Source organism: Protomyctophum bolini (genome assembly GCF_963924005.1).
Source record: "Protomyctophum bolini genome assembly, chromosome: 12".
Taxonomy (NCBI): domain Eukaryota; kingdom Metazoa; phylum Chordata; class Actinopteri; order Myctophiformes; family Myctophidae; genus Protomyctophum; species Protomyctophum bolini.
This window is the reverse complement of record NC_137873.1, coordinates 21,301,468-21,328,391: the sequence shown is the minus strand read 5'-3', so window position 1 is coordinate 21,328,391 and position 26,924 is coordinate 21,301,468. Positions and strand designations below refer to the sequence as shown.

General features: G+C 45.5%; 1 protein-coding gene across 2 annotated transcripts in view; it reads right to left on the bottom strand.

Annotated features, from left to right (window-relative positions):
- The window catches only part of ephb1 (EPH receptor B1), a 238,357-nt gene that overhangs the window by 22,592 nt on the left and 188,841 nt on the right, over positions 1 to 26,924 (bottom strand). Inside the window, exons 8-13 of one of the 2 annotated variants that reach the window (XM_080778273.1) lie at positions 25,593 to 25,755; positions 22,706 to 22,814; positions 20,957 to 21,021; positions 14,909 to 15,097; positions 13,054 to 13,301; positions 8,530 to 8,745 (exon numbers count right to left, since the gene is read on the bottom strand). In XM_080778273.1, the coding sequence (XP_080634399.1) occupies positions 8,530 to 8,745; positions 13,054 to 13,301; positions 14,909 to 15,097; positions 20,957 to 21,021; positions 22,706 to 22,814; positions 25,593 to 25,755 (990 nt within the window). The remainder of the gene's footprint in view (positions 1 to 8,529; positions 8,746 to 13,053; positions 13,302 to 14,908; positions 15,098 to 20,956; positions 21,022 to 22,705; positions 22,815 to 25,592; positions 25,756 to 26,924) is intronic. The other variant, XM_080778272.1, reaches the window with a different exon arrangement.

Sequence of the window (26,924 nt, the reverse complement as noted above, 5' to 3'; positions counted from 1 at the left end):
AATGGATATAGCCTGTTCTGTATTTAATGTATGTATACAGAGGGGCGGCGTCACTTTTAGAGCCTGAACAATTTGGCCATTATTTGACCTTTTTGAAGACATCGGTATCTGCAATTATGCAGCTGCTGTGTCCTGATATATATTTTTGTATTCTTTTTTTTATCCCACGATTTTGCAACCCATTTTTTCACGCAGTGTCAATGATGTAATCCTGGGCGCTGCACTCCCTCTGCCAACCTGGGGAGAGCCTCCTTCGAGTCCAAGACTTCTTTTCACCTGACGGGGGTGTTTCCAATTACAATTTACAATTTAGGCATTTAGCAGACGCTCTTAATCCAGAGCGATTTACATTAAGCAAGAACAAAAAGCATGGCAATATATCACATACCGGTACATAAAAAAGTAGTCACCGGTATCAAGAAACATGCGTAAGCTTACGTAACCGTGGAGTATCTATATAATGAAACTATACATATACTATACTATACTATACATACTATAAAGTGCTATGACTACATAAAATGCAATTCTAGTGCCGTCTACGTAACATGCTTTAAGTCTGCTTTAAATGCTATCTAAGTCTGTAAAAAATGCTATCAGTCTACATAAAGTACTATCTAAGGGGCTAGGGCAGATGCTACGGGCCATGATGGAGTCTGAACAGGTGGGTTTTCAGACTATGGCGGACGGTTGGGAGTGAGTGGGAAGTAGTGGAAGCTTTTGAGGCATGTATAGCATCTATTCCAACATGCTATTGCTGTTGTGTTACACGTCACACAGTGACCTCTGACCCTGCAGCGTCGTCATGCTTCCTGCCCTGTCAACAGCAGCGTCTTGGGATTGGTATTTAAGATACTTTCCCCCCAATACCCTCATTCCTGTCTAGCTACTTCTCTAAAGTGAGTGACATCCACAGCCACAACACTAGAGGGAGTAACCATGATCTGTTTAATTTAGACCAAACACGGGGGAAAATGTGGAATGCCCTGACACCATCTATTCAAAGAATGTGTAACACTGGTTTCTTTCCAAACTGGCCTGAATAAAAAACATCAGGAGACCACAAGAGGAGGTAAATGTAAATTCCCATCGAAAGGAGGTGTCATTCACTGCCGCTGCTTTTCCCTTTTCTCCATTGTACATACAGTATAGTGTTTTATATTTGTTGATGATATGTATTATTGTGTAAAATGCCGTTATGTCTTCAATGGAATTGTTATTTGTGTTAACACTTAAAAGAGAGAAGCTCTGATTTCAATAAGACATTCTGCTTTATTGCAATAAAAGCCAGCGTGTCTGTGGACAACGTGGTGATGTTGGTTACAGTCAGAGTAGTAGTCCTCCTTCTGCCTTAGATCCACTTCCAAATGCACTCCAACAGTCACAGATGGCACTTCAATGCCCACCTCATACCAGCTCTGGCACAAACCGCAGTGTGTTTACAGCATGCCAGCTAGAGAGCTCAGAGTGGCTGTATCCATTTTGATAAAGGGAAGGGTCATGTTTCTTTATTTAATTTTTTTGCTTTTTTTCCTACACCACCTGCATGTATGCATATTGTTGCTGTCGGGCAGAAATCTCCATATTCCTTTTATATTTTATTTTTTTGTAAATTGATTATTTAAGAGGGTCATACAAGAATAACAAAAGTAGCAAATCCACAGGCTCGAAACCCAGCGTGGAACGACACATTTTGAGCTTGTACTTTCTGATTTGTAAGCGTTTTGGACAGATGAGGTTTCTATACCCGACAGAGATGATTATGCGTATTCATATTAATTTCAACGCGTGTGTTCCTGTGTTGCATGCAAATTAAGTTTGAGGAAAACCAAAACCTCACTGTGAATTAAGTCATCCTCAGAAAACATCCTGTTTGGTTTAGAAGAAGCAGAGCGGAGGCTACAAAGAAACCATGGCCAGGAGGGATGCTGTGCATGGCATTGACTGCACAAGTTCAACCTCTGATGAAATCATTATACAGTAGGAGAACTCTGCCACTTTATTTGTGGATGTGCAATCATCCTTGATGGTCAATGTAGTCAACTGAAGCAATACCATCATCACTGTGTACTATATTGATGAGGAAATTGGCGTTCTTATGAATAGCTCTAGTCTACATGTACCAGTATGAGGTTCACAGCGGCGGAGACAAACCGCAAGTCCGAGATATTGCTGAAAAATATTGCTGAACGACAAGGAAGTTGAAGGAAGATTTGAAAATCCAAATGCGGTTTGTGAGTAAGACGGTTTACTTCATTCACGCTCGTTCTGCAGTCTGCCGTCACATGCAGTTAAAACTCTGCCTGCAGTTCTGCAGTTCCGCCATCCCTTGATGACACAACTCGAATAATAATAAATAAATTAAATAAAAAGCCCATTGATTTCCCTCCTACTAAATGGACATTTTCTCTTTCTTGTTTACTTTGAGGTCCAGTCATCTTAACTTTGGGCACATCGATATTTCACCACAAGGAGAACAGACAAACCAAAACGAGTGTGTGAGGTAGGAGTCAGCACAAGAAAGAGAGAAAGAGAGAGAGAGAGAGAGAGAGAGAGAGAGAGAGAGAGAGAGAGAGAGAGAGAGAGAGAGAGAGAGATGCAGATAGAAAACAGACAAATGACAGAAACAGCGACCTGCTCCTTGGAGTGTGTGCATGTGAGCGCCGGTGCGGAGCGGAGAAGATGTCAGACAGGTCACAGGGTTTGACAGATGAGCTGTGTTACTGGCTCCGAGTGACCTCGCTGCTCAACCCCTCTGAGCCCTCAATGACACACACACACACACACACGCACGCGCGCGGGTCGCGCGCACACACACACACACACACACACACACACACACACACACACATGCACACAAAGACAAACATCAACACACACCATGTGACACACAAGTCAATATTCACCTTATCGTCAGCTGAGACACAAACAGTAATTATCCAACCATGAAAGCTCCTCTCACCATGACACCCCCCCCCCCCCACCCACACACATGTCAGACGAAGGCGCACAACCACTTATCCAAGACTTTGTAGACGTGACACACAACGCTCCCACCAACAACACCAACCACATGCACACACACACACACACACACACACACACACACACACACACACACACACGCACATCAATAACTAGTTTAACACCACTTATCCAAGCCAATATAGACTTGGCACGCAACTCTTCCACCACCAACACCACACACACATGTACTGTACACTCATACATGCATTGGCGCACGCGCACCCCCGCACACACACATGATGAACTACTGAAGCCACATCGACACCACAGTGCACAGTGCATTAAGCCTGACTGACCGCAAACAGACCTCTAGCCTTCACTTGCCAAACACACTCACCCGTGAACACCTCCAGAAAGAAGGGAATAAAGGCAACACACACACACACACGAGCCATCACCCTGAACAATTTGACGCACCACTCAACACTCCCAACCCTGAAGTGTCATCAGGGTTTCTCCAGGGAAAAGCCTAGCATGCAGAGCCAGAAGAAAGCTTCTAGAGACAGAGGTACTGTAGCTTGATATTTTACAGTACGTACATAGCAGTCCAATTCCATGGTTATGCCAATTTATACAAAACACTGCCACTGTTGTACTCCTATACACACTGACTACCACTGGTACAGTACAGTAGGTGTGGTATAGGCTCTGCTCCATTCAATTGGTCAATATGCATTTCATATCATGCCACATGCATTTTGATTGGTTCCCTCACCTGCTATACTGTCTGTTAGCAAGAGATACCAGAAAAACAAACATCCAACATGATGCTGGTTTCACGCGGTGATTATTTTGGGATTTGTTGATTCAAGCCCTTCATTGTCTAGCCTTCCCAGTTGATGCAGTCCAGAGTCATGCTTACAATAACCCCCCAACACACACACACACTAAAGGTAGAAAAGGTGTAAAATCAGGAGATGGACATGCCAATATGTATAACGTATTATACAACAATAGAAAGACAACATAGCCAGAAAATGGCCCAGATTGATTAGCCCATGCCACCACAGTGGGACCAGGCCCATTCCAAACACTGTCCTGTGAGTCTAATTAATCACGACTTGAGCAAGCCACCAACAGAGAGGGAGGACAGCATCCTTCTGTCTCTAACCTCCACTACATGGCTTCCGACGCCAACCCGCATCCGGGGTTAACACAATTACCAGCATTTCCTCCGCAAACCATACATCCAGCCTCACACCGCAGGCAATGTAATTGGAGCATCTACAAATGGAAGGCAGGGAATACAAAAAAAAGGGAGCAGAAGAGTAGGAGAGGGGCGATTAATTCAGCGGAGGAAAGGGTCGATGGCGACGTAAATCACAGCGTGTCAGCGGAATTTAATTTCCCTGATTCTCCCGGCCTTGTCTGCTTGTGCTGGCCTTGTCGTCTGATTGGCTAGCGTCTGCTCGTATAAGCCGAGGAGGTCGGGAAGTGAAGGGCGCCACGGACGGTTTAATTATAGGCCCACAAGCATGCCCAAGGACCCGAGACTCTCTCACAAAGCCCCTCAACCTAAACACAGATAGTGCGTCCTCAAGTAAGAGAAAAGAGAAGAGTTGTAAAGACAGGTGAATTGGCAGACAAGAGTTTGTGCATTTATTTCAGAAAGAATACGGTAATTGAATTACTACTGTAAATATAAAACTGGCATCCATGATGGATTTGTTGTATTCTCGTATAGAAATATGTGCACACAGACAAGGCAGCTTCATACCATGTGTTCACTTCTTTACTTCCTCTTTCATCTCCTTTGACCTCATGACATCATCAATACAATACCATTCACCTTTTCACATTAGGGCCCCCTAGTCTACCTTAGTGCATTGCACTTTCAGACCATACACACTATTACACAGTATATCACAGGATTCACGCGGAGGAAAGAACACTTGTTCTTTTGTTTTGGAAGGAGAGAGAAGTAAAGCCTTAATCTGTAAATGCAGGTCTCAGTGAATGACTCACAATGACCTAAAACCTCAGATGTCTTGAGAAATCTATCAGGAAAAAGAAAACCAACAACAACACACCGCTAAAATATCCGAGCCATGTTGCCGCCCCCCCGGGGGCGAGAAAGCATGCAACCGTCCAAGTTCAGACTTCAAAAACCTCACCTTCGCTATCGACCCTTCAGAAAATGCCCTCGAGGAGACTTTGTTTGCATTAAACAACATCAAAATGCAGAGTACGATCTATAATCCAATGCCCACCTTTAGCTCTCGCTCTGGTACAACAGCGAGCTCAGCGGCAGCAGACAACAGAAGCGGTGCTCCTCTTTGTTGCTCAATAAGACCCATTCAGCAGGGCTTAGCCGCGGGGGTCACGCAGACAAACGCAAGCTGTTCCTGGGGGGCAATTAACTTCCATCCCCACCAATGTCAGTTCACAGCCACTCCGGTGCCCCTTGCACTTCCTGTTCACACCTGAGTTGCCATCGCCTGCCAATCAGTTATCCTGTGTGCGCGCACGTGCGTGTGTGTGTGTGTGTGTGTGTGTGTGTGTGTGTGTGTGTGTGTGTGTGTGTGTGTGTGCACTGTGACCGACCCAAAACAAAGAAAAACTAGGTACAGACTCAGTGGGCACAGTCTTGCGATGGAGAAAGGCTATCATAGGCAGACCTGTCTCCCGAGAGAAGACAGACTATGCACCCACTGCACACAAAATGAAGTGGAAACTTCTACGCTTCCTAACCATCTGTCCATTGTACCAAGACATCAGAGACACATACTTCCCACAGATTACAATCACCCATGACGGAGATTTTGAAAACATGACTAATGACAAAAAACTCCCATATCTGCTGGGTGAAGTATAGCCTCGGAAACCCAGACCTTTTAAGGCGAAGTACAACAATGTGCAAACAGCAGCAAGATGTGTGAGCTGCTGTGATAGGAGAAGGATATCAAATGGAACACAACCACCCTAAGGACTAATCATTGTGTGTATTACTGCACTATCTGCATCGAGTGATCTTGGTACATACATGTTGTTTTGATTGTATTATATTGCGTGCGTGCGTGCGTGCGTGCGTGCGTGCGTGCGTGCGTGCGTGCGTGCGTGCGTGCGTGCGTGCGTGCGTGCGTGCGTGCATGCATGCATGCATGCGTGCGTGCACGTGCGTGCATGGATGCATGCATGCATGCGTGCACGTGCACAAAATAATAATCCTCAAGCTATTACCTGAGTTAACCTGAGCCAAGATGGTAGTGTTGCAGTATGCTGAAAGTAGACTTTTTCTTTCCCTTCCACCTATATATAGATGAAGGCAGATTATTTTCATACTGTACGTCATACTGTACCTGTGAAGTCGGAAGACTCACGGGCGCTTTTATCCCTCACTTTTGATCACAAGTTCTGTTTACGTCAAAATGGCTAAATAAACATTACAGCCGGTATTAAAATAGACACTTTTTCATGCTAGCATGCCGAGTAACTTCATACATAACCCATGCATAAGTACTCACATGTTTTACTTAAGTAATCCACAAAACGTATGGTATTAAAAATTTACTTGAGTAAAAGTACAAAAGTATTGGTATCAAAACATACTTAAAGTATCAAAAGTAGAGGTACTCATTTTGCAGAATGTTCTCAAAATGCTTTGTAATAATAATAAAGTAACTTGTAACTACACGCCCTGGACATGACGCTGTATGTTGCAGGGACTTATACCCCCAATCCAACCATTCATGTACTTAGTTCAATTAAAACACCATCACATAGTTTCACAAGGTAAACCAGCTGAACTAGTCAAAGGGTAGGTTTGTAAAGCACCTTGTTCTCTCTTCAAGCTGTCACCAGAAACACTAATGATCCATCGTCAGTAAACACAGCTAATTTGCACCCTAATCTCAAGGCAGAAGCAATGAGGTGTCGATAGATCCAGGCACACACTCACATATAAGCATGTATGCGCACGCATGCACACACATACTCTAGAAAAGCCAAGTTTAACAGAAATACACTGATTAATTATGTTGCACGCGCGCACGCACACACACACACACACACACACACACACACACACACAGTCAGGGGCAAGCAGGGAACCCTAATGACCCGTGACGTGTGTGTTTGCGAGGGTGTGAGTGTGTCGTGAATTAAGAAGAAGAGAGAGAGGTGGAAGATGAACTAACGACGGCTGCTAATAATTACAGATGTGCGGCGTGGAGGAGCTTAATGAGGAGCCAAAGCCTCCCATGATGCCCCAGTAATAATGAATGAGGAGGGGTCGGGGGGGGGGAGAAAGAGGGAGGGGGAAGAGGTGGGTGGGGTGGGAGGGCTGTCAGTTTGAGTGGCCACGGTGCCCTTTGGTTCCTCCGCTCTGCAGGCATGCCAACGAGAGTGGGGCCTTCCCAGCGGAGGCTCGTCTCCACACTAATGAAGATGTGACAGGCCTCGCGTCCGTGACTCGCAGAGTAAAGGAGAGAGGCAGCAGGACGAGGACGTGGACGAGGAAGAGTAGCAGCTCTCCATGAAAAGCAACGGTTGTTGCAGAACGAAACTAGGCAGGCCTAGTCATGCCTTGAATATACCACCGGACAACTTCATCTCTTAAGCTTCGTTTATATCAGGCGACTATATCACGTGTCGCTTTGCAGACAAGAACTGATCTTCAAGCTAACAAGGTGTTAACATTTTATTCGCGGGCTGGCAGCATGGTAAGTTGGAAGTTGAATCGTTCCTTATAAAAAATGAATCAAACCCTTCGTTCCACCGGGAATATGTTTATCTTGCCAATTAACGATGGGCAACCCTGGTCGACTTCAGTGCAATTATTATCTGAATTTATGCTCGAGTTAAAATGCAGAGTGAAGCTCTAACGTAGCTAAATAATATGCTGTATGCGTAAGGAGGCAATAGGGTAGGAAAAGGGGCATAATTCAACACTTTACTGACACCATTGAGTAAACAAATTGCAAAATCAAACCCAATGAGTGCATTCCAGAGCCCTGTCTCTGTTCACTTACTTAATGGACCAGTGCTTGGTGCCGATTTAAGAACTCGCCCCATAAAATATTAAATGCCTGCACATCACTAGCTGTGAGGTAATGGAGGTGCATATTGTCACAGTCGAGCAGAAACCTTGTAACGGCATATTTCATCAAAGTTGATATACTTTGGTATATCAACACTACGATATACTTAGGATACCATGGCTGGCTCTAGTGATTATCCCGCATGCATGTTTCAACAGTGGGGAGTCATTTAGTTATATACAGTAGGCACATTCACTCTTCTAGGTCGGGCCAAAAGATCCAGCGAAAAAAGCTTGTCGAAAAGGTTTGTGAGAACTTATGAAACCTTACAGTTTAGGAAATACCATAAGGAAATAAAATGGGGTGTTGCACTGCGGGCCACACCAAAAAAAAGGAAGAAAGAAAAACAGAAAAGACACATTACACCTGTACACAGTACACAGTATGTGAACATCAGCACTTGAGTGAAGGAAAAACAACCACTATTTCCACAGGCCTGCTAGTTATAGGAGCGGTGACTCACCAGAGAACTGGTGTAGCTGGGATCCGAGGTGTCGTCCTGCAGGTACCGGGACAGCCCGAAATCAGACACCTTACACACCAGGTTGCTGTTGACCAGGATGTTGCGAGCCGCCAGGTCGCGGTGCACGTAGTTCATCTCTGAGAGGTACTTCATCCCTGCCGAGATCCCACGCATCATCCCCACCAGCTGGATCACCGTGAACTGCCCGTCGTTTTGCTAAAGGAGCACAGCGGGAAAACAAATGATAATGGTTAGTTCGATGTCACCCTTGGTGTCGTTATGCTGAGTGGAAATAGCTGTAGTATGGAGAGTTCCTAGTAAAATGCCAGCATAATGTTTACAGCTTTTATAGTTAATTATACCAATTCCAATTTGTGGCGCTTGCTCAGTGAGTCATGGAGACATTGTTGACCATTTTTTACAAACAAACCGCTCTGGTCTGTAATTAAACTAACCATGCTATCTAATACAGTATGTGAATCTGGTTCTCTATTCAGTAAAGTGAACATGACGTGCATGACGTCATGTAGGCATTTTTCCATTTATCTGAACCGTCAGATGGACAAAACCCAGACATTACCCAACTTTGGTGTCTCAGCATCACAGCTGTCCACTGGGACCATGCACCAGGATTGGAAAAAAGCCTTGTGGGGCATTCTTGTCACCACAGGCAGGAAGTAAGGGCACACTTAAGGGGACATGTTGTCACAACTAGTAACATACTAAACACACACACACCCATACTGTATGTGAAAACACACGTGTGCACGCACGCACGCCACACACACAGTTTGACTACTACTTCCTCCTTCCCAAATCAAGTGGTTATTTCTGCTCATCTCTGAGTCTGCAGCACACTGTCTCCAGTCCATCTCCAGTCATGTCTTGTTTACACTTTCACATCAAGCAATTGACACGCTTGTCTTTTGGTATAGGTATTGTTTTACATAAGCAAATTGGATTCCTCAAAGCATATCCGTCTCCTTTTGTGTCTGTTTAGGACAGGGCGGGGTTCCCAAACTTCTTAGCTCGAGACCCAAAAGAGAAATGTGATGACTCATCGGGACCCACACTAGTGAAAAGAGCAAACCGCAGTTTTAGTATTCTGCTGCAAGTGGTTGCAAGTTGTTGCAAATCTTTGGTCTGGACTGGGCTTAAGTGGATTCTTCACACGTGACAACATGAAGACCCTATTTATATGCTCCTAATACGTAGTCACACGCTGGCGCTGCGCTCTGAAAACAAGCTCACAGTGCGACGTGCCCTGCTGCGCCGAGCCCAACTTGCAGATCGCCTATTTCCAGGTTGCCTCGACACAACATGAACAAACCAGTACAAATCAGGCACACGATTTGAACCCAGACACACACTAACAAATGAGAGGGTAGGGGAGATCGATGGGAACACAAGTAGGATGTGGCGGCAAGCAAAGCCCGCTTCAAAGGGGTCCCTTTAAAGCGGCCCTAGATCAAAGTGGAGCGGAACAGCGATCCGTGAGATTGAGGCCGAGGCGGGGGGAATAAATAAAGAAATAAATAACAGACGGGTGGAATATTGATTAAACTGTATGTCCATTCATTCCCGGCTACAAAAGAGAGAGTGAGGAGTCCAATAACACCTCCGGGCGTTTAATGGAGAAATTAAAAGAGGGGACCTTGCTTTAACCACTGCGGAGGTTCTTCTGAATCTGCGTTTTGGGAGTGAAGGAAGGAACCACGGTCCACGGACGCATGCAGTATAACACTAGAAGTGATTAGAAAAAACTTGAGGCATAACATGTACTGTACATATCGTATAACTGGTTATCTAGGACATATAACCTATGTCCCATATAACTCCATATAACTAACTGGTTTTTTTGTAAAGCATGTCGCACAAAAGTAGTGAAAATAGCACATCTACAAGAGCTCAACGCATTGCATGTAGACCGGCTATTTCTGCAAAAAATGTGAAGTGAGTGGTGCCCTTGAGCTGACGATGATGTCTGATGATGACGTATTGACCACCATGACGTCACAGGGGACAGAATAGTGAGTTTAGGCATTTTCCAAGTCAATGGCAAAATTAAGTTTATCTACCATTACTAATTGACACCCAAAGACACACAATCAACTGTTGGAGTGTTTAGCACCGCTCAAAAAAAGGAATGATTTTGGACATACAAGGTTTCCACCTGACAGTTACCTGGTGCATTCCTCACTAACCACTTCTCTGAGCTCCACGCAGTTGCTAATGAAATATACCGGCGTTGCTCAGATAGCAGTACTGTGAGACTCGGCCTGTGTGTGTGTGTGTGTGTGTGTGTGTGTGTGTGTGTGTGTGTGTGTGTGTGTGTGTGTGTGCGCGCCACTCGGCACAATGCCAACGTGTCGAGAAGGCAGTTGGCCTAGTGGCATTTTGGGCATGTTGCTAGGCAACCACATTAAATGGGGTTTGTGGAGAGTAGTCCATGAATAACAAGGGTGCTTCATGCTCTCCGTGTATTCCTTTAGTAAAAGGTTAACAGCGTGACGGTGGCAGTGGGTACCTTTGATCAGACAGAGAAACAATAACCTGACATACACAGACCTATACTGTACACCAACAACCCACTCATTTGAAGTAGCAAGGACTGAACAGGTACGTTTTCAAAGGAGAAAAAAAAGGAAATACTATTCTAGTTATCAGGTTGGGTTTCCTTCATGAAAGATGTTTATTTTGAAAATGCGACCATACCATTTTTGTCACTTCACTAATATGAAGCTTAATATAAGCTTTTACAAATTTGAAGCTAATATGAAGCTTAATATAAGCTTTTACAAATTTAAGCTGCTATTTTAAGCACTGCATTACAGTCAAACATTTTCAAAATGAGCAGGTCTACAGTATGAGCTCACAGCACGTGTGACACGTTGTGACCTTGTGGAGCTATATTTTCCGTAGTTGCGAACGCGGTGAGCACTTACTATGAGACCTGGCAGATCATGTCTGTCTGTGTGTCTGTCTGTCTGTCTGTCCCCCCTTTGTGCCCATATACGTATGGAGCTGAGTGATGTGTTTGTGATTGATGCAACACACTCCATATTTGGACGTATAGCTGCTTTGGGGACTCCTTATATGGTTATGGCTAAGTTAAAAACTTAACTTAAAAATAACTTAACTTAAAAAAATAATAACTTAAAAAAAAATCTTAAAAAAAACCCAAATATGTACGAGCTGCGTTCGCTTCCCGCGTTTGCGCGTCTTACTGGTGTCTGTGTGTCTGTCTGTCTGTCTGTCTGTCTGTCTGTCTGTCTGTCCCGCTATACGTCCAAATATGGAGTGTGTTGCATCAATACGTCCAAATATGGAGTGTGTTGCATCAATCACAAACAAATCACTCAGCTCCATATATGGGCACAAAAGGGGCCAGGTCCACATATACAGTAACAGCGGGACAGACACACAGACAGACAGACAGACAGACAGACATGATCTGCAGGGTCTCAGCTGCGTTCGCTTCCCGCGTTTGCGCGTCTTACTGCATGGTGTATAGAGTTTAAGTTGTTAAACACACCTGGCATCCCCACTTCACCGGAAGCCTTATCCACGCGAGAGCTTTAAACCATATAACTCATGGGAAGGGAAACCAACAACTGCTAAATTGAGTTCATGTCACATTTTCACCATGCACACTCCAGTAGTTCAGTTCTACTTGACTTAGCTTTCACCGCAGCTAAACTAGTTTGAACCTCTGATGCACTGACACCCAGGTCCATGCACCACTGCATCTGGCGCTTAGTCCAGTGTCAAACGTTCCGACTTGCCAATTGCGCTGCCGATAAACATTAACATTAGCGTCCTCAAAGTAGAGGCCACTGTCTGTAAATATTTAAAATGACATCCGGATTCATGTACAAACAGATATTCCTCACTCGAGGTAGTCCTACGGGGCTTAATGAGCAGCGCCTGTTAGCGGGTATTCTGTTGGGGTGGGAGGAGTAGAACAAGGCTATACGTCCTCCCGGTGGCGGCTGCTCACTGCTGTTGTATCCTACAGACTGTAGTATAGAGTAACTACTGTGTGTGTGTGTGTGTGTGTGTGTGTGTGTGTGTGTGTGTGTGTGTGTGTGTGTGTGTGTGTGTGGAGTTGACCAACTGCTGTATGGTCAACTACATAATGGCCAGCGATCGGCAGGAAGGCAAAAGCAGAGATATAAGGACCAGCTCAAAACATCACTGAAGAGGTGTGGAATACAGCACACGCAGCTGGAAAGCTCTGCCTCAGAACGCACTTTATGGAGGCAGCTTTGCCATACTGGACTTCAGCATTTTGAAGAAGAGAGGAGTAAGGCAAGGGAAGGGAAACGCCAGGGGAGAGAGATGATCACTGCAGCCAAGGCCACAACTAATACTGACTTCATATGCCCTCACTGCAATAAACCATGTGGCGCTCGGAATGGACTTCACAGCCACACTTCACAGTGTGTGAGAGGAGGAAATAATTCAAATTGAGGAGAAAACGTGGTAAAAAAAAGACATTTAACGCGATCACAAAAAGCCCACCCTTAGGAACGAGTCCAGGGCGCCATTCTCCATGAACTCTGTGACGATCATGACGGGACGGCTCTTGGTGACCACGCCCTCTAGACGGATGATGTTGGGATGGTCAAATTGTCCCATGATGGACGCCTCCGACAGGAAGTCCCGCCTCTGCTTGTCCACGTAGCCCGCCTTGAGTGTCTTGATGGCCACGTAGATCTCTCTCTTACCGGGCAGCTTCAAGCGGCCCTTGTACACCTCCCCAAACTCACCTGAGAGCAGAGACACCCGGAAAGAGTACAACATGAAGAAGAAATGATTAAAGACCAAGTGTTTTGTGTCTATGGAATTACTATAGAACCCTAGGTGTGGTTATAAGAATATATAATATTCAAATATGTCTTCCATGTGTATTATTGATTATGTTTTAGGGGAGAAACAAATCAATTTTTTTTTTACATAAGTCATGGTAGTACAAAGTAGTAGTACGGTTGAAATCTCTTTTTTGCAAGTAGAAATATATCCGGGTCTTACAGGGTTAAGAGATTAGAAAGGGTTCATTAGATCCAATTCTATTCATCTAGAAGGCTAATTTGAATTCTCTGTCCTCGGGCAGAAGCATCGCTGCATGGGTCTCAACGTGATCTACATCTGGCATGCTAAGTGTTGTCCAACGTATGCCTCACCATAATGCTCACTTCAGAATATTATGAGCAGTGGGGCTCCGCTGACTCACAGCAGTCATCCATCTTAGGAATGTCTGCCAAGTTCATCCATATTCCCCAATCAAAGGATAACAGGCACAAGCACTATCCGGTAAATATGTGAAATGGCGTTTCATTAATCACCACCGCCTCAGCATCCCGCAGAGATAGCATACAGTGAAATAAACAAAAGTGTGAATCTGTTATTAGCCCCCTCCCAACCCACCCCTTCCGTATCCAAGCCGGCCCTACCCCCTATCTCTGACACTTCCTCACACCTCGCTTGCGGAGTGAGCTGGTCTGTGTAGGAGCTATTCCAGGCCTGGTCTCATTACCTGGGATATTTCAGGCTCTGCAAAAACCAACACATATCAGTGTGTCCTCCGTTGCTGTCAACAAGGTGTGTCCTGCCCTGTTGCGAAAGGACGCTCTGCACATACTGTACGCACACGCCGCTCTGGCAGGCAATACACTACAAAGAGAACACAGGGGCTGTTCCAGCCTGGTCTATACTCTATACAGACCAGGTAGACCCTCTGGTGTGGGCTGGTAACCATTTGAACAATTTTTTTTTTTTTACCTGATTAGCTCTACTAAGAAAATGATATTTCCACAATGCCTGAATGGCAATCTATTCATTATGTTATAATGAAGCTGGCGCAGAGAAAAGCAATAATCCTTCCATTTAAATGTTTTCGTTAACAATAACATGTAACGTTATGGTGAGTTAAAAGGGGATCATGTGAGGCAGAACAGGACAGAGAGAGAGAGAGAGAGAGACACAGAGAGAGACACAGAGAGAGAGAGAGAGAGAGAGAGTTATTTCTGGCACCATTTTTGGTCCCAGGACATCTGGCCTATATGCCGCTAGTGCACTTGACACAGACTCTTGACACGTTCCCATGTGATGGTACAGCCGGGGTGGGGGGCCGGGGGGGTCCTCAGGCACTCACGCGGTTTTAGGAGGTAAACATGTTTGTGTGAAAGTGTATGTCAGCTTGTAAAAACATCAATACAGCATAAACCACAACACATTCACCTTGTATATGTGTGTGTACACATAGTCTACTCACAGCACGGACGCACACACACACGCAGGCACACACACACACACACACACACACACACACACACACACACACACACACACACATTCCATCACCCATTCACTGTACCTGCCCCAATGACCTCCTCGATCTTGACAGTGGAGACGTCGATCTCCTTAGCGAATTCACGGACGGCCTCATTGGGGTCCTCGTAGGTAAAGGGGTCGATGTAGATCTTCATCCCCGGCGAGCCTGAGAAGTGGGTCGGGCAGCCCAGTGGGGAGGGGCAGTTAGACATGTCGGCTCGCAAAGAGAGCTCTATAGAACAACCAGAGTGCTCTAGTGAGCATTGTGGGAAAGGACAACTGCTCCGTGTTATGAAAAAACATGGCTGATGGTGGGATGCTCTCACAAATGGTACACCTCAACATGGGGAAACATGGTGACTTGCATTCAGACATTTACGAGCCACTGGTCCGAGGCGAGGACCAGAGCACTGTGGTATGGGGACAGAATGTGTAAGGTTTGACACACAACTAACAGCAGGTGTGTCTGCCTCAAACTAAACAACATCTGTTACAAAATGGTGGTTTGATGATTCGGTCTTTGAAAGGGGGAGCAAAAAACGTCAGCCCAGAAAGAAAGAGAGAGAGATATGGTGGTGGGGGGGGGGGGGAGGAGGGCTGAAGGGTTATATAGAAAGAGTAAATGCAGACATAATTTCCACCCCCCCCCCCCTCCTCCCCGTACTCTAGCAGACTGTGCTCTTTGATAGCAGTAGAACCAATTTCCCCGCAGCCCGTTCCCCACGGGAGCTCATAAAGAGATAAAACCACTGCGCTATCAACCGCCTCTTTATGCCTGCTCTGAGATAGGTGAGCTCGGTTCACTGTCTGGAAATGTGTGCACATGGTACGACAGATTGTTTCTGGGACGACAGGGCCGGCAGGGCGGGGCGGGCGAGGGGGGGGCTTATGCTTGCTGAAAGGCACTTGTAAACACATTCGCCAACATGAGGCCGCAACGGCGACATGGAGGCGGACGTAAAGTGGATGTCAGAATCATCATTTCCGCGCTGACACTCGGGGACAGTCATCCCTCTCAGGGCTGTTTAGTGGCAAACCGGGGCATTCATGATTGGAATGAAACCATCTTCATCAAGTCGATTTGTGCCTGTTCATTTGCATGAGCGATGCACGGAGAGAGGAGCCTCCGGAGGGAGAGAGGGGGCGGAGGACGAGGTCTTGGTCTTGGAGGGATCTAAGTGCCTCACCTAGCTCTTGAACGGAGGCTCAGCCTAGTTACTGCTCTAATTGCCTTGAACCGTGCATGAGTGAATGTAATTGCTGATTAGATATTCCATACCAACTGGATTTAAGTTAATCCATGTGAGGGTTAAAGCCAGTGTATCCAATAATGACATTCTATTTACAAGAATTGGAGCTCACTGCTGGGTTGAACTAAGCAATCTCTGTGTGACACTTGCATGCAACTGACCATGCTGAATTCAGAGGCACACATTTGCAGATAGAGGCATACGTGTGCGTGTCTCATTTCTGGTTTCTGGACTTGAGCCCGCTTTCATGTCCAATTTAAATTGCAAACAGTCCTCTCCCTACATCCCCCTAGCAGTCCTGTTTAACTGGACTCATCATTTTATGGCCTTCAGATAAAAAATAGATCCCTGCATTAATATTTCATGGCTTCTTGATGTGAGTGCACGGGGCAAATGCATCCAGACGCCAACTCTATTTTTACTCATATATAAAACAACAGCCGTGATAGGAGAGGATAACTGGCTAGTGGCTACTGCTGTGATTCATGGCTACACAATATATACTGTCTGTGTATGATACAGCCTTCATCCAGATGGTCTCAAACTCTCACACACACACACACACACACACACACACACACACACACACACACACACACACACACACACACACACACACACACACAGGAAGTTAGGCAGGCAGACACACACACACAGACACACATGGATGCATGCACACGCAGTACAGGCAGTATTGCGCACATGCACGCACACACATCTATACCAACTATGATACGGTCTAATGTTTCACTGAGTCATCTGCTATTCTGCGTGACACTGTATGGATGTGTATACAGTGTGTGTGTGTGTGTGTGTGTGTGTGTGTGTGTGTGTGTGTGTGTGTGTGTGTGTGTGTGTGTGTGCGTGCGTGTGTGTGTGTGTGAGGGGGGGGGGGGGGGGGGTTGCAATCTCATTAGACTACTGGAAATCTATAAACTCAAATGGTTATAAGAGCATTTACTTGGCCAGAATAGTAAATTACGGTTTACTGTGTGTCACTTAACCATGTTATTTTCACCAATGTCCAGCATTTATCCTCCTATTAGTCTAGCTGGTTCACTTAGGGAATGGCCCTAATGTATACACTAATCAACCCCATGGCACTAATGCCCACATTAATCTATTACTGTCAAATTGATTAGCCTCATGCAGAGCATTTACATATTGCCTACTGTCAAGCAGTGCTATCCAAATGAAACAATGACTTAATTCATGCTCATGGTCGTTGGAAGGAATTCATTGATAAGGCTAGCAAAAGGCTATGTGGATTTCTTATACATTTTGCCTGTCAGAATTGTCAAAAAGTGACGAAAAAAAAAAAGCTCATCTCCATTGCTCACAAATGCATAGCGATGCATTGTGAGCTTTTAGAGCGGCTATTTTTACTATTCGTCATACGATGAAGTACATAGGTGGTTAAGTGGTTAATTTATTATTATTGATTAGCCTCATATGCTAAAATGTGACTTCAATAAATAATGCGCATTGTCGTTAGTTGAAAAATAATTAATTAATATTGCATGCATGTTTAGCAAGACTATGAATTTTGCCTGTCAGTATTCACATTTTACGACAGTACAGCACAGCACAGCACCAGCCTGTTGTATGTGATTGTTCCTTTCAAGGACATTAGCATACACAATGCGGTACCCTATACTAGCTTTGTGCAGCACTAGTAGTGCAGTAAATATATCCCCATCTTGTGCTGGTCCTAGATATGCACACTAATCTACCGCACGGTGTAGCTCTGCGACTATACAGACTTTCATCGCGTTCATAAACACAAACTAATTAGCCGACGTTTGATGTGTGGGAGTCATTCATCAGGAGCACACAGAGACGTATTAGTGGTGAGATCATACAGAGTGTGTGTGTGTGTGTGTGTGTGGGGGGGGGGGGGGGTTGGAAAAAAACACTCTATTACTATTTAATCATATGGGATTAACAGTCAAATTGGCATGTGATATTAAAATGTTAATTTGGATGTATAGGGCAAAATTCACAACCACATCTTGGTGCAATGAGTGGAATTGTGAAGCACTAAACGAGTACATGATTATTAACCACTTAAAACCTATACTTAGACCGGATTCCCAAGGGCTCATATACTAGTTCCCTTCCTGTTTTTGCTCTACTACACTATCTTAGTCTACCAAAAATAGATATTTCGCTGAATGTACTCCGTCAGAATAGCTAATACTCCATAGCATGATGGTGTCACTTGCCGACAATTAGATTGGATATCAGTCGGCAATCAATCGACAAGGGACAGCGGCATGTGATGGATTAATGAAGCTGTACGGATGTAAGGTAGTGTCTGTCTGCTAATGTATCCACGCTGACATGCTGATGGAGCTGGTATTGATGTGTGCGAGATATTTTAGTAGAAAAGGGAATCAATGCATGGAGCCTCACAGTAGTTCTGGTCCTACCAATGCACGCATGCACACACGCACACACCCTCCAATCACACTAGACTATAATGGTAATCACACTACTGGTTCAATCTATACATTCTCATACTATTACATTCTCCACATCTCTCCGCTGCTGCTACAACGAAATGAGAGCTCCTCAGTGATCAAACTCTCTCCACCTCCCCAGCCCCCCCTGTAGAAGCATTCAGGTCTTCAAATCTGTGTCCACATGTCATTCATGTGGGTTCATATGTATTGTAATCGTGTTCTTTTAATTTCGGTGTATATCTTTGAGTACTACTGCCCCGTGTGGAGCTCCATGTCCCCCTCTGCTCTCAGTCTTATTATTATTCTGTAAATCTGAGCCACACCGCCAACTTCAATGCCATATCATTGTAAAAAAAAAGAAAGTTTCATCTTCACAACAGTGTCTGACTGAAATTGGATTTGAACAGAACATGGTTTGTGAGATATTTGTGAACGGGTCGGGTACAGTGTTGAATGTATGAACGATAAATGTGAACATACACACAGGATGTCGAGTGAGCCTGTTTCGCTCGCACACACACACACACACACACACACACACACACACACACACACACACACACACACACACACACACACACACACACACACACACACACACACGAGCGCACACACACACACGGTCCATTTTTAACACAGGTGTGTTAAAAATTGACCTACAGTATAAAGGGCCCACTTCTACAGTCACTAACCACTTTCATCCTGGTATCCCATCTCGTGGCATGACAGGCGAAAATTTTACAATAAAATGACAAAGAATATAATAGGGCTTGAGTGGTTAACACTCAAGGGTTTTACTCTGAAGCCCCCTCTGTATGCATATTATTTCACGATGCCGGTACAGTGTTTCAGACCCCTAACATCCATCCGTGTTCACGGCCATTTGGACAGACTCCTCTAATTAGGTTGTGGAAGCGTGTCACACGGCGATAAACTGATCCACAGACTCATCACTTGTAATCTGTGCAGACATCGCTAGTGACTTGCGCAGCGACAGCTCGGGCTGTCGTAGGCAGCTGGGAGAAAAGCCGGCAGCACTTCTTTGGTGTTCCACCCAAAACAATTGGCAAAGTGCCCCCGATCGGCGCTTTATTGTCCCGCTGAATACTGTAATTACAGAACTGTCAGTCAAATCTTGCGAGAAGGGGGAGGGGATGACGACAACAATGCTCTGCGGGCCATTACAGTATGAGCGGCTTCCGCCGTTATTTAGAGAGCTTATGGAAGTGAACCTGCGAGTATATAGGAAACCGCTTCTCGCCTGTTTTCTTTCCTCTGCACTCCAAAGAGCTCGTTTGATGATTAGCGCTGTTAGCCGTCCCACGTCTTTTGTTTGTTATTCCCCACTTATGTTAATTACATTTGGGCTTTCCACCCAAAGATAGCCGTGCGACAGAACCGGCTCTTCTGAGAGTTGCCGCAGAGAGAAGGCAGAGGCGTTTTCTCTTCCGCCCGCAGCGTTTTAATGAGCTTGCGGCTGCCACCGCTGTAGCCGTGACACAAAGTAACCGTGTTGAAATGCTTTGCTGTGTCAGGCCTGACAAAACTCTATCCCCTCGAGTGAGCCCTTTTCAGACTGCCAGGTCGGCAATACAGAGGGCTTTCATTTGCACACACACGCACGCAAACCGCGTGCGCGCATGCTAACACACTCTCTCTCTGCGTGTGTGTGTGTACAATGGTGGATGTTGATGGAAGTATGTGTGTGTGTGTGTGTGTGTGTGTGTGTGTGTGTGTGTGTGTGTGTGTGTGTGTGTGTGTGTGTGTGTGTGTGTGTGTGTGTGTGTGTGTGTGTGTGTGCGTTTATGTGTGTGTGTTTTTCCCTCTAGGCTACGTCGCCTCATCAGTCAGTGCCCTGAGAGTGCTAAAACCATGGCTCAATCACAGCTAAATTCCACAAGTGAGAGATGACTGTCAATCAATGTCACCGCAGGGTAGGAAAAGAAAATGCCATTTATACATCAATCCATTTACGAGCCTGCCAGCTCCACTGTATCCGTTCTTTACCCACAACCCGATTAATTTGAAACTTTGAAACGTTTAAAAAGGAAAATAGCTAGATCTATAAACTCACAAACGTCACACTGTGGTATGCTGTGAGCTTGTATCGGCTATTTTCACTATTTATTTATTACATTAAACAAACTGATTTTTTTCTTTTCGTAATAAAAAATATATACAAAATATTATTATTATATTATTATTATTGCTTGGATGGACTGATCCGACTGCATGTTTTGCCAATATATGGACACCAGGCTGAAAGTAGTTTTGACTGGGATGAAGTGGGCTTTAAAACGATACCCACCACTTACTCCATCACTTGTAGGCAGCTGGAGGCCAGATCACCAGCTAAAGAGTAGGGGCTAGACTCACCTCTCCCTGTGCTGTAGTGCTGCAACTTGTCGCTGTAGACGGCCTCCTTAGTGTAGGCCCTTTTCCTACCAGAGACAGAGAGAGAGAGGTTTGACAGGATGAAGGGAAAGTGTACAGTAAATGAGGTAAATGAGGTATCTCGGCAAAGCCCATAAAAACATGACCCAGTCCCAAATTGAATCAGTTGCAGTGGGTTAGCGGTGGCAAATTAAGTTTATGAAAATGAGCAGATTTTTTAATTAGACCGTGATAGGATCTCTATGCTATTCATCTCTTTCGCCGCAGCATCAAAAGCGCCCAGCAACATTTGATGAGCACTTAACCACTGGGCTCAATGTCGCACACACACCACTGCGGAACGTTCAACTTTCATGCTTCATAGAGAGGAGAATGTGACATGAACGCTTTGGAAAATGTAATTGCCTAAAATTAGTTAACAAGGTCAAATAAGGTGCCCTAATAGTCATATGTAAAATTGTATTGCTGAACTGCCCAAGCGTGTTGCAAAACTTGCATAGTGTCTATTTATGGTCGGAGGATGTGAATGTTAAGTTCTGGCAGTTTTATTTTCTAACCTGAACCTCATTTTGTGAAGATTCTATTAAGATTCTGGCTGCATTGATCTTACACCAGATAATAATGAATGCAAATCTTATGAGTTTCACAATTTGTGAAGATGGTTGGTGTTGTGACAATCTATGACGTGTCATGGTTTGAAAGCAGGCTTGCAGGCTGCCTGCCTGATGATGTTCTGAGATTTACTACTCTGGGAACTGTTGAATTGATTGACAAAAGGCACTACACCACAGAATGGAGTGCTACTGTAGCAACTGGGGGTAGGCTCTGTGCATATATGTAGACCCAGTCGAGGTGGCATTCTTGTTTCCCCGTGGTTAATCTCCCCATGGCTTTGTTTGATTCACATAAAGGTGTCATGTGTGGTTCTGGTTCAAGCCTGATTTCCTGGGATACTCACTATACGAAGACATTATTAGGAGTTTGTTAAGTTATTGTATATACTGTATGCATGTGAACTGAAGGGTCGCTCAGCCCAACGCTAAGGACGATGACCAGTGTCTTGGCAATGGAAAGTGCAGACCAGAGCTTTCCAGGCAGACGATCAAGCAGGACACTGTTCTGAGACGAAGCTGAGTCAAAGTCCACAGAAGCAGGCCAATAACACTGACATGGTTAGAAAATGTAAATGCACAGAGCATATAAATAAGCCAGTGAATAAGTTAATCTTTGAATTGATGTATTTTGTTAACATTTTACCCAGCCAAAGAATAATGGAATGTGCTACAGGTACAACAATTGATAATTGATTACAAGTTAAAAACGAGTCGCACCTCTAGAGTGAGTGTGGAAATATAGTGGTCATCTCCATCGACAAAGTTGCCCACCATATACAGTATCATGTCCTCACCATGAGTAGAACAACTTGATGCAATCACTCACAACACACCGAGGCTGGGAGACGTGACCCACCTGCTGCAGACGATAGAGATGTGACCCACCTGCTGCAGACGATAGAGATGTGACCCACCTGCTGCAGACGATAGAGACGTGACCCACCTGCTGCAGACGATAGAGATGTGACCCACCTGCTGCAGACGATAGAGATGTGACCCACCTGCTGCAGACGATAGAGATGTGACCCACCTGCTGCAGACGATAGAGATGTGACCCACCTGCTGCAGACGATAGAGATGTAACCCACCTGCTGCAGACGATAGAGTTGTGACCCACCTGCTGCAGACGATAGAGATGGCCACCAGAGACACGATGAAGACCACCCCTGCGGCCGCCGAACCAGCAATCAGAGGGAGCTGCTCTCTCAGTTCTGACTTGAAGTCATCTGCTTGCGTACACACGCACACGCACGCACACACACACACACACAGTTTTCATTACTATGTGTTAGGACATCAACATTTTACATAAATCAACTGATACTTTGTCTAGACACAATGTCTATTTCTCAAATTCTACTATACATTTGGTCCTTTGTGTATTGATAAAAGTACAAGCAAACACGCGCACGCGCACACACACACACACACACACACACACACACACACAGACACACACAGGGAGTACGAAAGGTGCAGGTAAGGGGCGCGAAAGTAGGACAGAGAATGGAGCTAGAAGAAACATGTGATCACAGAGATAAAGTGGGAGAGGAGGAGAGGGGAGAGAGAGAGAGAGAGAGAGAGAGAGAGAGAGAGAGAGAGAGAGAGAGAGAGAGAGAGGACACAGCGGCTAGACCAGGTGTGCCCGAGGATAAAGACAACACAGAGACGCTGAGTGAAATCCAATGAGCTTTGGCGAGCCGAGGACAACTGACAGCCCGCATTTGATAAACCGGTGGACGCACAAAAGAGGGAGAGAGCGTGATAGAGAGACGGAGAGAGAGAGACAAGCAGAGTGCTATATACATATACTGGAGGAGAAGAGAATGAGAAACTAGGCCTTATTCTCAGCCTTCCTCTGTCACCATAGCTAATCCTCCCTGTCGCACTGAGCAGACATGAAAGTACGTGTTGGAATGTTCTGTTGATGGTGTTCAAACAGCAGTCACCGTCTGCCAGTCACGCACGCACATACACTGGCTCGCATGCACACGAACATGCGCACGCACGCACACGCACATTGAGTAGTGGCAGTTACACAGGACTATTTAAGTGGACTAGGCACTAAAGGCACAGTGCAGCGCTGGAACCCTCGCTCGTCTCTTTGTGCAGCTGTGTCACTCCACTCTGACTCACCGCTGTAGCGTTACAGCGGTGGCGTCCTTCCTTTTAGCACAGATTTAGCACCACGCGAGCAAATCAGTGAGCTTTTAAAATCCAGTGGCCGCCAGATTGAGCATGTCTATTATTGGATCAAAGTGATAAAGGAAGAAGGAATGCATCTTCGCAGCAGGCTGAGAGCCCGGCTCGGTCTGAAGAGAACTTAATGTGACAGGAGTAGCTCGCTCTTTCACAACGTGCAAACTTTATCAGGTACCTTTCAAGCAGACGTTGTGAGCGATGTTCCGCTGGTTCTTTTTTGATGCATAGGTGTGCACGGCCCAGATAAATCTTCCATGTCTCCCAAAGGAATGGTGATTTGCCTGACAGACAGACGTCACATGCCTACCCCCCTGCGGTAAATAGCCACCCCAATTACTATCAGTTAGCACTCAATGCCTCAGCCTATTAGGAAAGAGGAGGGCTGTGACATCAGTCACTTCATGGATGGGCAATCACCTCTTTCTCATCTCATCTGCCAATCAAATCCCTGTGCGTGGGTGTATGATTTGATGAAAAGTGCTGGATATTGTGAGGGTAAAATACAGAGAAGAGGACAATGGAGGGGACAGCGTGAGCCATGAAATAAGAAGGTGACATGTTGGTTGGGACAGTGTGTGTGTGTGCGTGTGTGGGGGGGGGGGGGGGGGGGTGTGTGTGATGTTCTCCCTCTCCGAGCGTCTGCTGCTAATTGCCTTGACAAACGTCGTGCTGTGGCAGGGAGCCAACGGATGGACCCTAGGCAGTGTTTGTGTGAGTGGGTGCTCGTGTGTGTGTGTGTGTGTGTGAGAGAGAGAGATAATTAACAACCAAAGAGGGAGAGGCGAGGGTCCAGAGGGTCCAGAAATACAGCGGTACATCTGCTCCGCATCGGTAAATAGCCACACCGATCATCATCAGCATCATCATCCTCATCATTAATATTATCATTACAATCCTGCTCGCCCTCCGTATCGCCGCTGCGCGGCTCATCAGACGACACTCGTCCTCTTAAAACGCAGCCATTACGTTGGTCTTCATTAGCTCGAAGCGACATCACTTCTGCTTTTGAATTATTGATCCGTTTGCTCAAAAGAGCAAATCAGGGCCAACGCTGAAACATGATGAAACAACACAGCGGTATATTATTTTAGTCCCAAAGTGGCATATAGACCTTATTTGTAGGCTCATACTAACATAAAATCCTATAATTTTAGTACTATCGTGGCAGCTGGCCTGCACCAGGGCATCGGTGCAACGCCGGGCGCCCGCAGCATGTAGTAACCTAAAGCCTGATATATACTTCACCAAAGAACTGCAAAAGAGGCGACTTTCAACTAAAAAGTTGAAGTAACACGGTCATATGATTTTCTTTCCATCACAAACAAACTCTCCCACAGGTACATAGATGTACATTCATATTGCCAGAGAAGCAGGTGTTACAGCCCCCTCTACAGTCTCTAACCCCCCCCCATCCCCTCCCCCCCATGGCAAATAATTAATCACATCAACCACTAATCACAGTTATGCATTCTGGGATGGCACGCCCCAGCAACAGAAGGACAGGGAGAGAGAAAGGAAAACCCAATTAGCTAAGCATTTTGGATCGGGCAAATGTAGTTTTACAACCAGAAGACACTCTGCGTTGTGTGTACTCAAACTGATGCGCACGCACGAGCACACAGACAAACCCCCAACATAAAATGGATTTAGCTGTAGCTATGAAACTTCAATTACTGTTTGACTCCTTCCCTGCTCACTAGAAATCACAGAGGCAGACATACGTCCAATCTGCAACCGAAAATAGAAAAGAGGCAACTACAGAAAGAAAGTGTTGCAGTTTCTCCTGGCGCCGCCATCCTTACCATCTGTGAGCGTTTGGAAGCACATCTTGCTGCTGTATTTGCCAAAGCCGGCCACGGTCCGTGCGCGCACCTGCACCACGTAGACGGTGCCCGGCCTGAGGCCCTCCACGCGGGCCGTGTTGGTCTGGCTCCGCAGCATGGTGGAGTTGATCTCTGCGTGGTCCTGATGGGAGAAGAACCGGTGGGGTTAGAGGCCGGACAGAAACACACCGAGAGGACGTTAGAGGACGAGGATAACAAGGGATAGATCAGTGATTCAAGACATAGATCAGTGATTCTCAACCTGTGAGGGTATATTGCAAGTGGGCCCCCAAACACTACGATGTTAACATTAATGTACACTAACATTAATATTTAAAATCATTATGTAAAAGAGAAAGATTGTAAGTCATATTTCTTCTTTGAATCTTTGAATAGTGATACAGATAAATAATAACTTAATGTATACTACATTAGTTTGCGGCCTATTCATATTTAGTAGGCCTATTTGCGGCCTACTATACTGACTATCTGTCAGTATAGTCAGTCATGTCTGCAATGTGTGCAATGTGCTGTGTGAGAGTGTTGGATAAAAAGTTGAAAAAGAGAGATCAAGCCGTTTCAATGAGAGGTCCTTATATACTGCCCCAAACCCATAAACTCAGATGTAATCAGTTTGTCTGACAGCCTGGCAATCACCATGGCAGCCAGCTAGCCAACAGTGAGGCAGAGGGACAGGGCTCGGCGTGAACTAGCTTTTCACCTCGGTTTTAGACCGCAACGGAGGGGGTGCCGTCTCAAACAAATTTGAGCCACGAGAGACACCACCGCACGAGCTAAAGCAAGCGAGTTGCTGTGTCGAACATTGTGAAGTTTGCTTGAGCCAACTCAGCCCGGTCCGAGTTGCGACCCGACACAAGAGTAAATCCTCGCCCCCCCTACAATGAACACAGCAGAGCGCTCCCTACCCCAATGACGCCCCGTCTCACGGATTCACAAGCTGCTGCGCTCCTACCAGCCCTCCCACTTTGGAGCGAAATGCTAGGTCGCTACTCCACCATAAAAATTGGTTAAAATAATGTTTTATTCATTAACACAAGTTCTGGATTAGTACGGCTTTAAGCTTAACTCAGAGTATGAAATGGACACATCCATTTAGGGAGTATATCTGGTCCATTCTGAGAGCATAGAAAATGGTATCCTCATAGAGCAGTTTGAGTTCAATGAATCAGTTTTGGGAGGAAAGAGCAACATTTTCCATTTAATTGAATTTCAAAATTGAGATAGAGAACTGTGCTGGCACGTACTTTTGACAGCCCACACGGACAGATAGTCCACACGGACAGACAACTC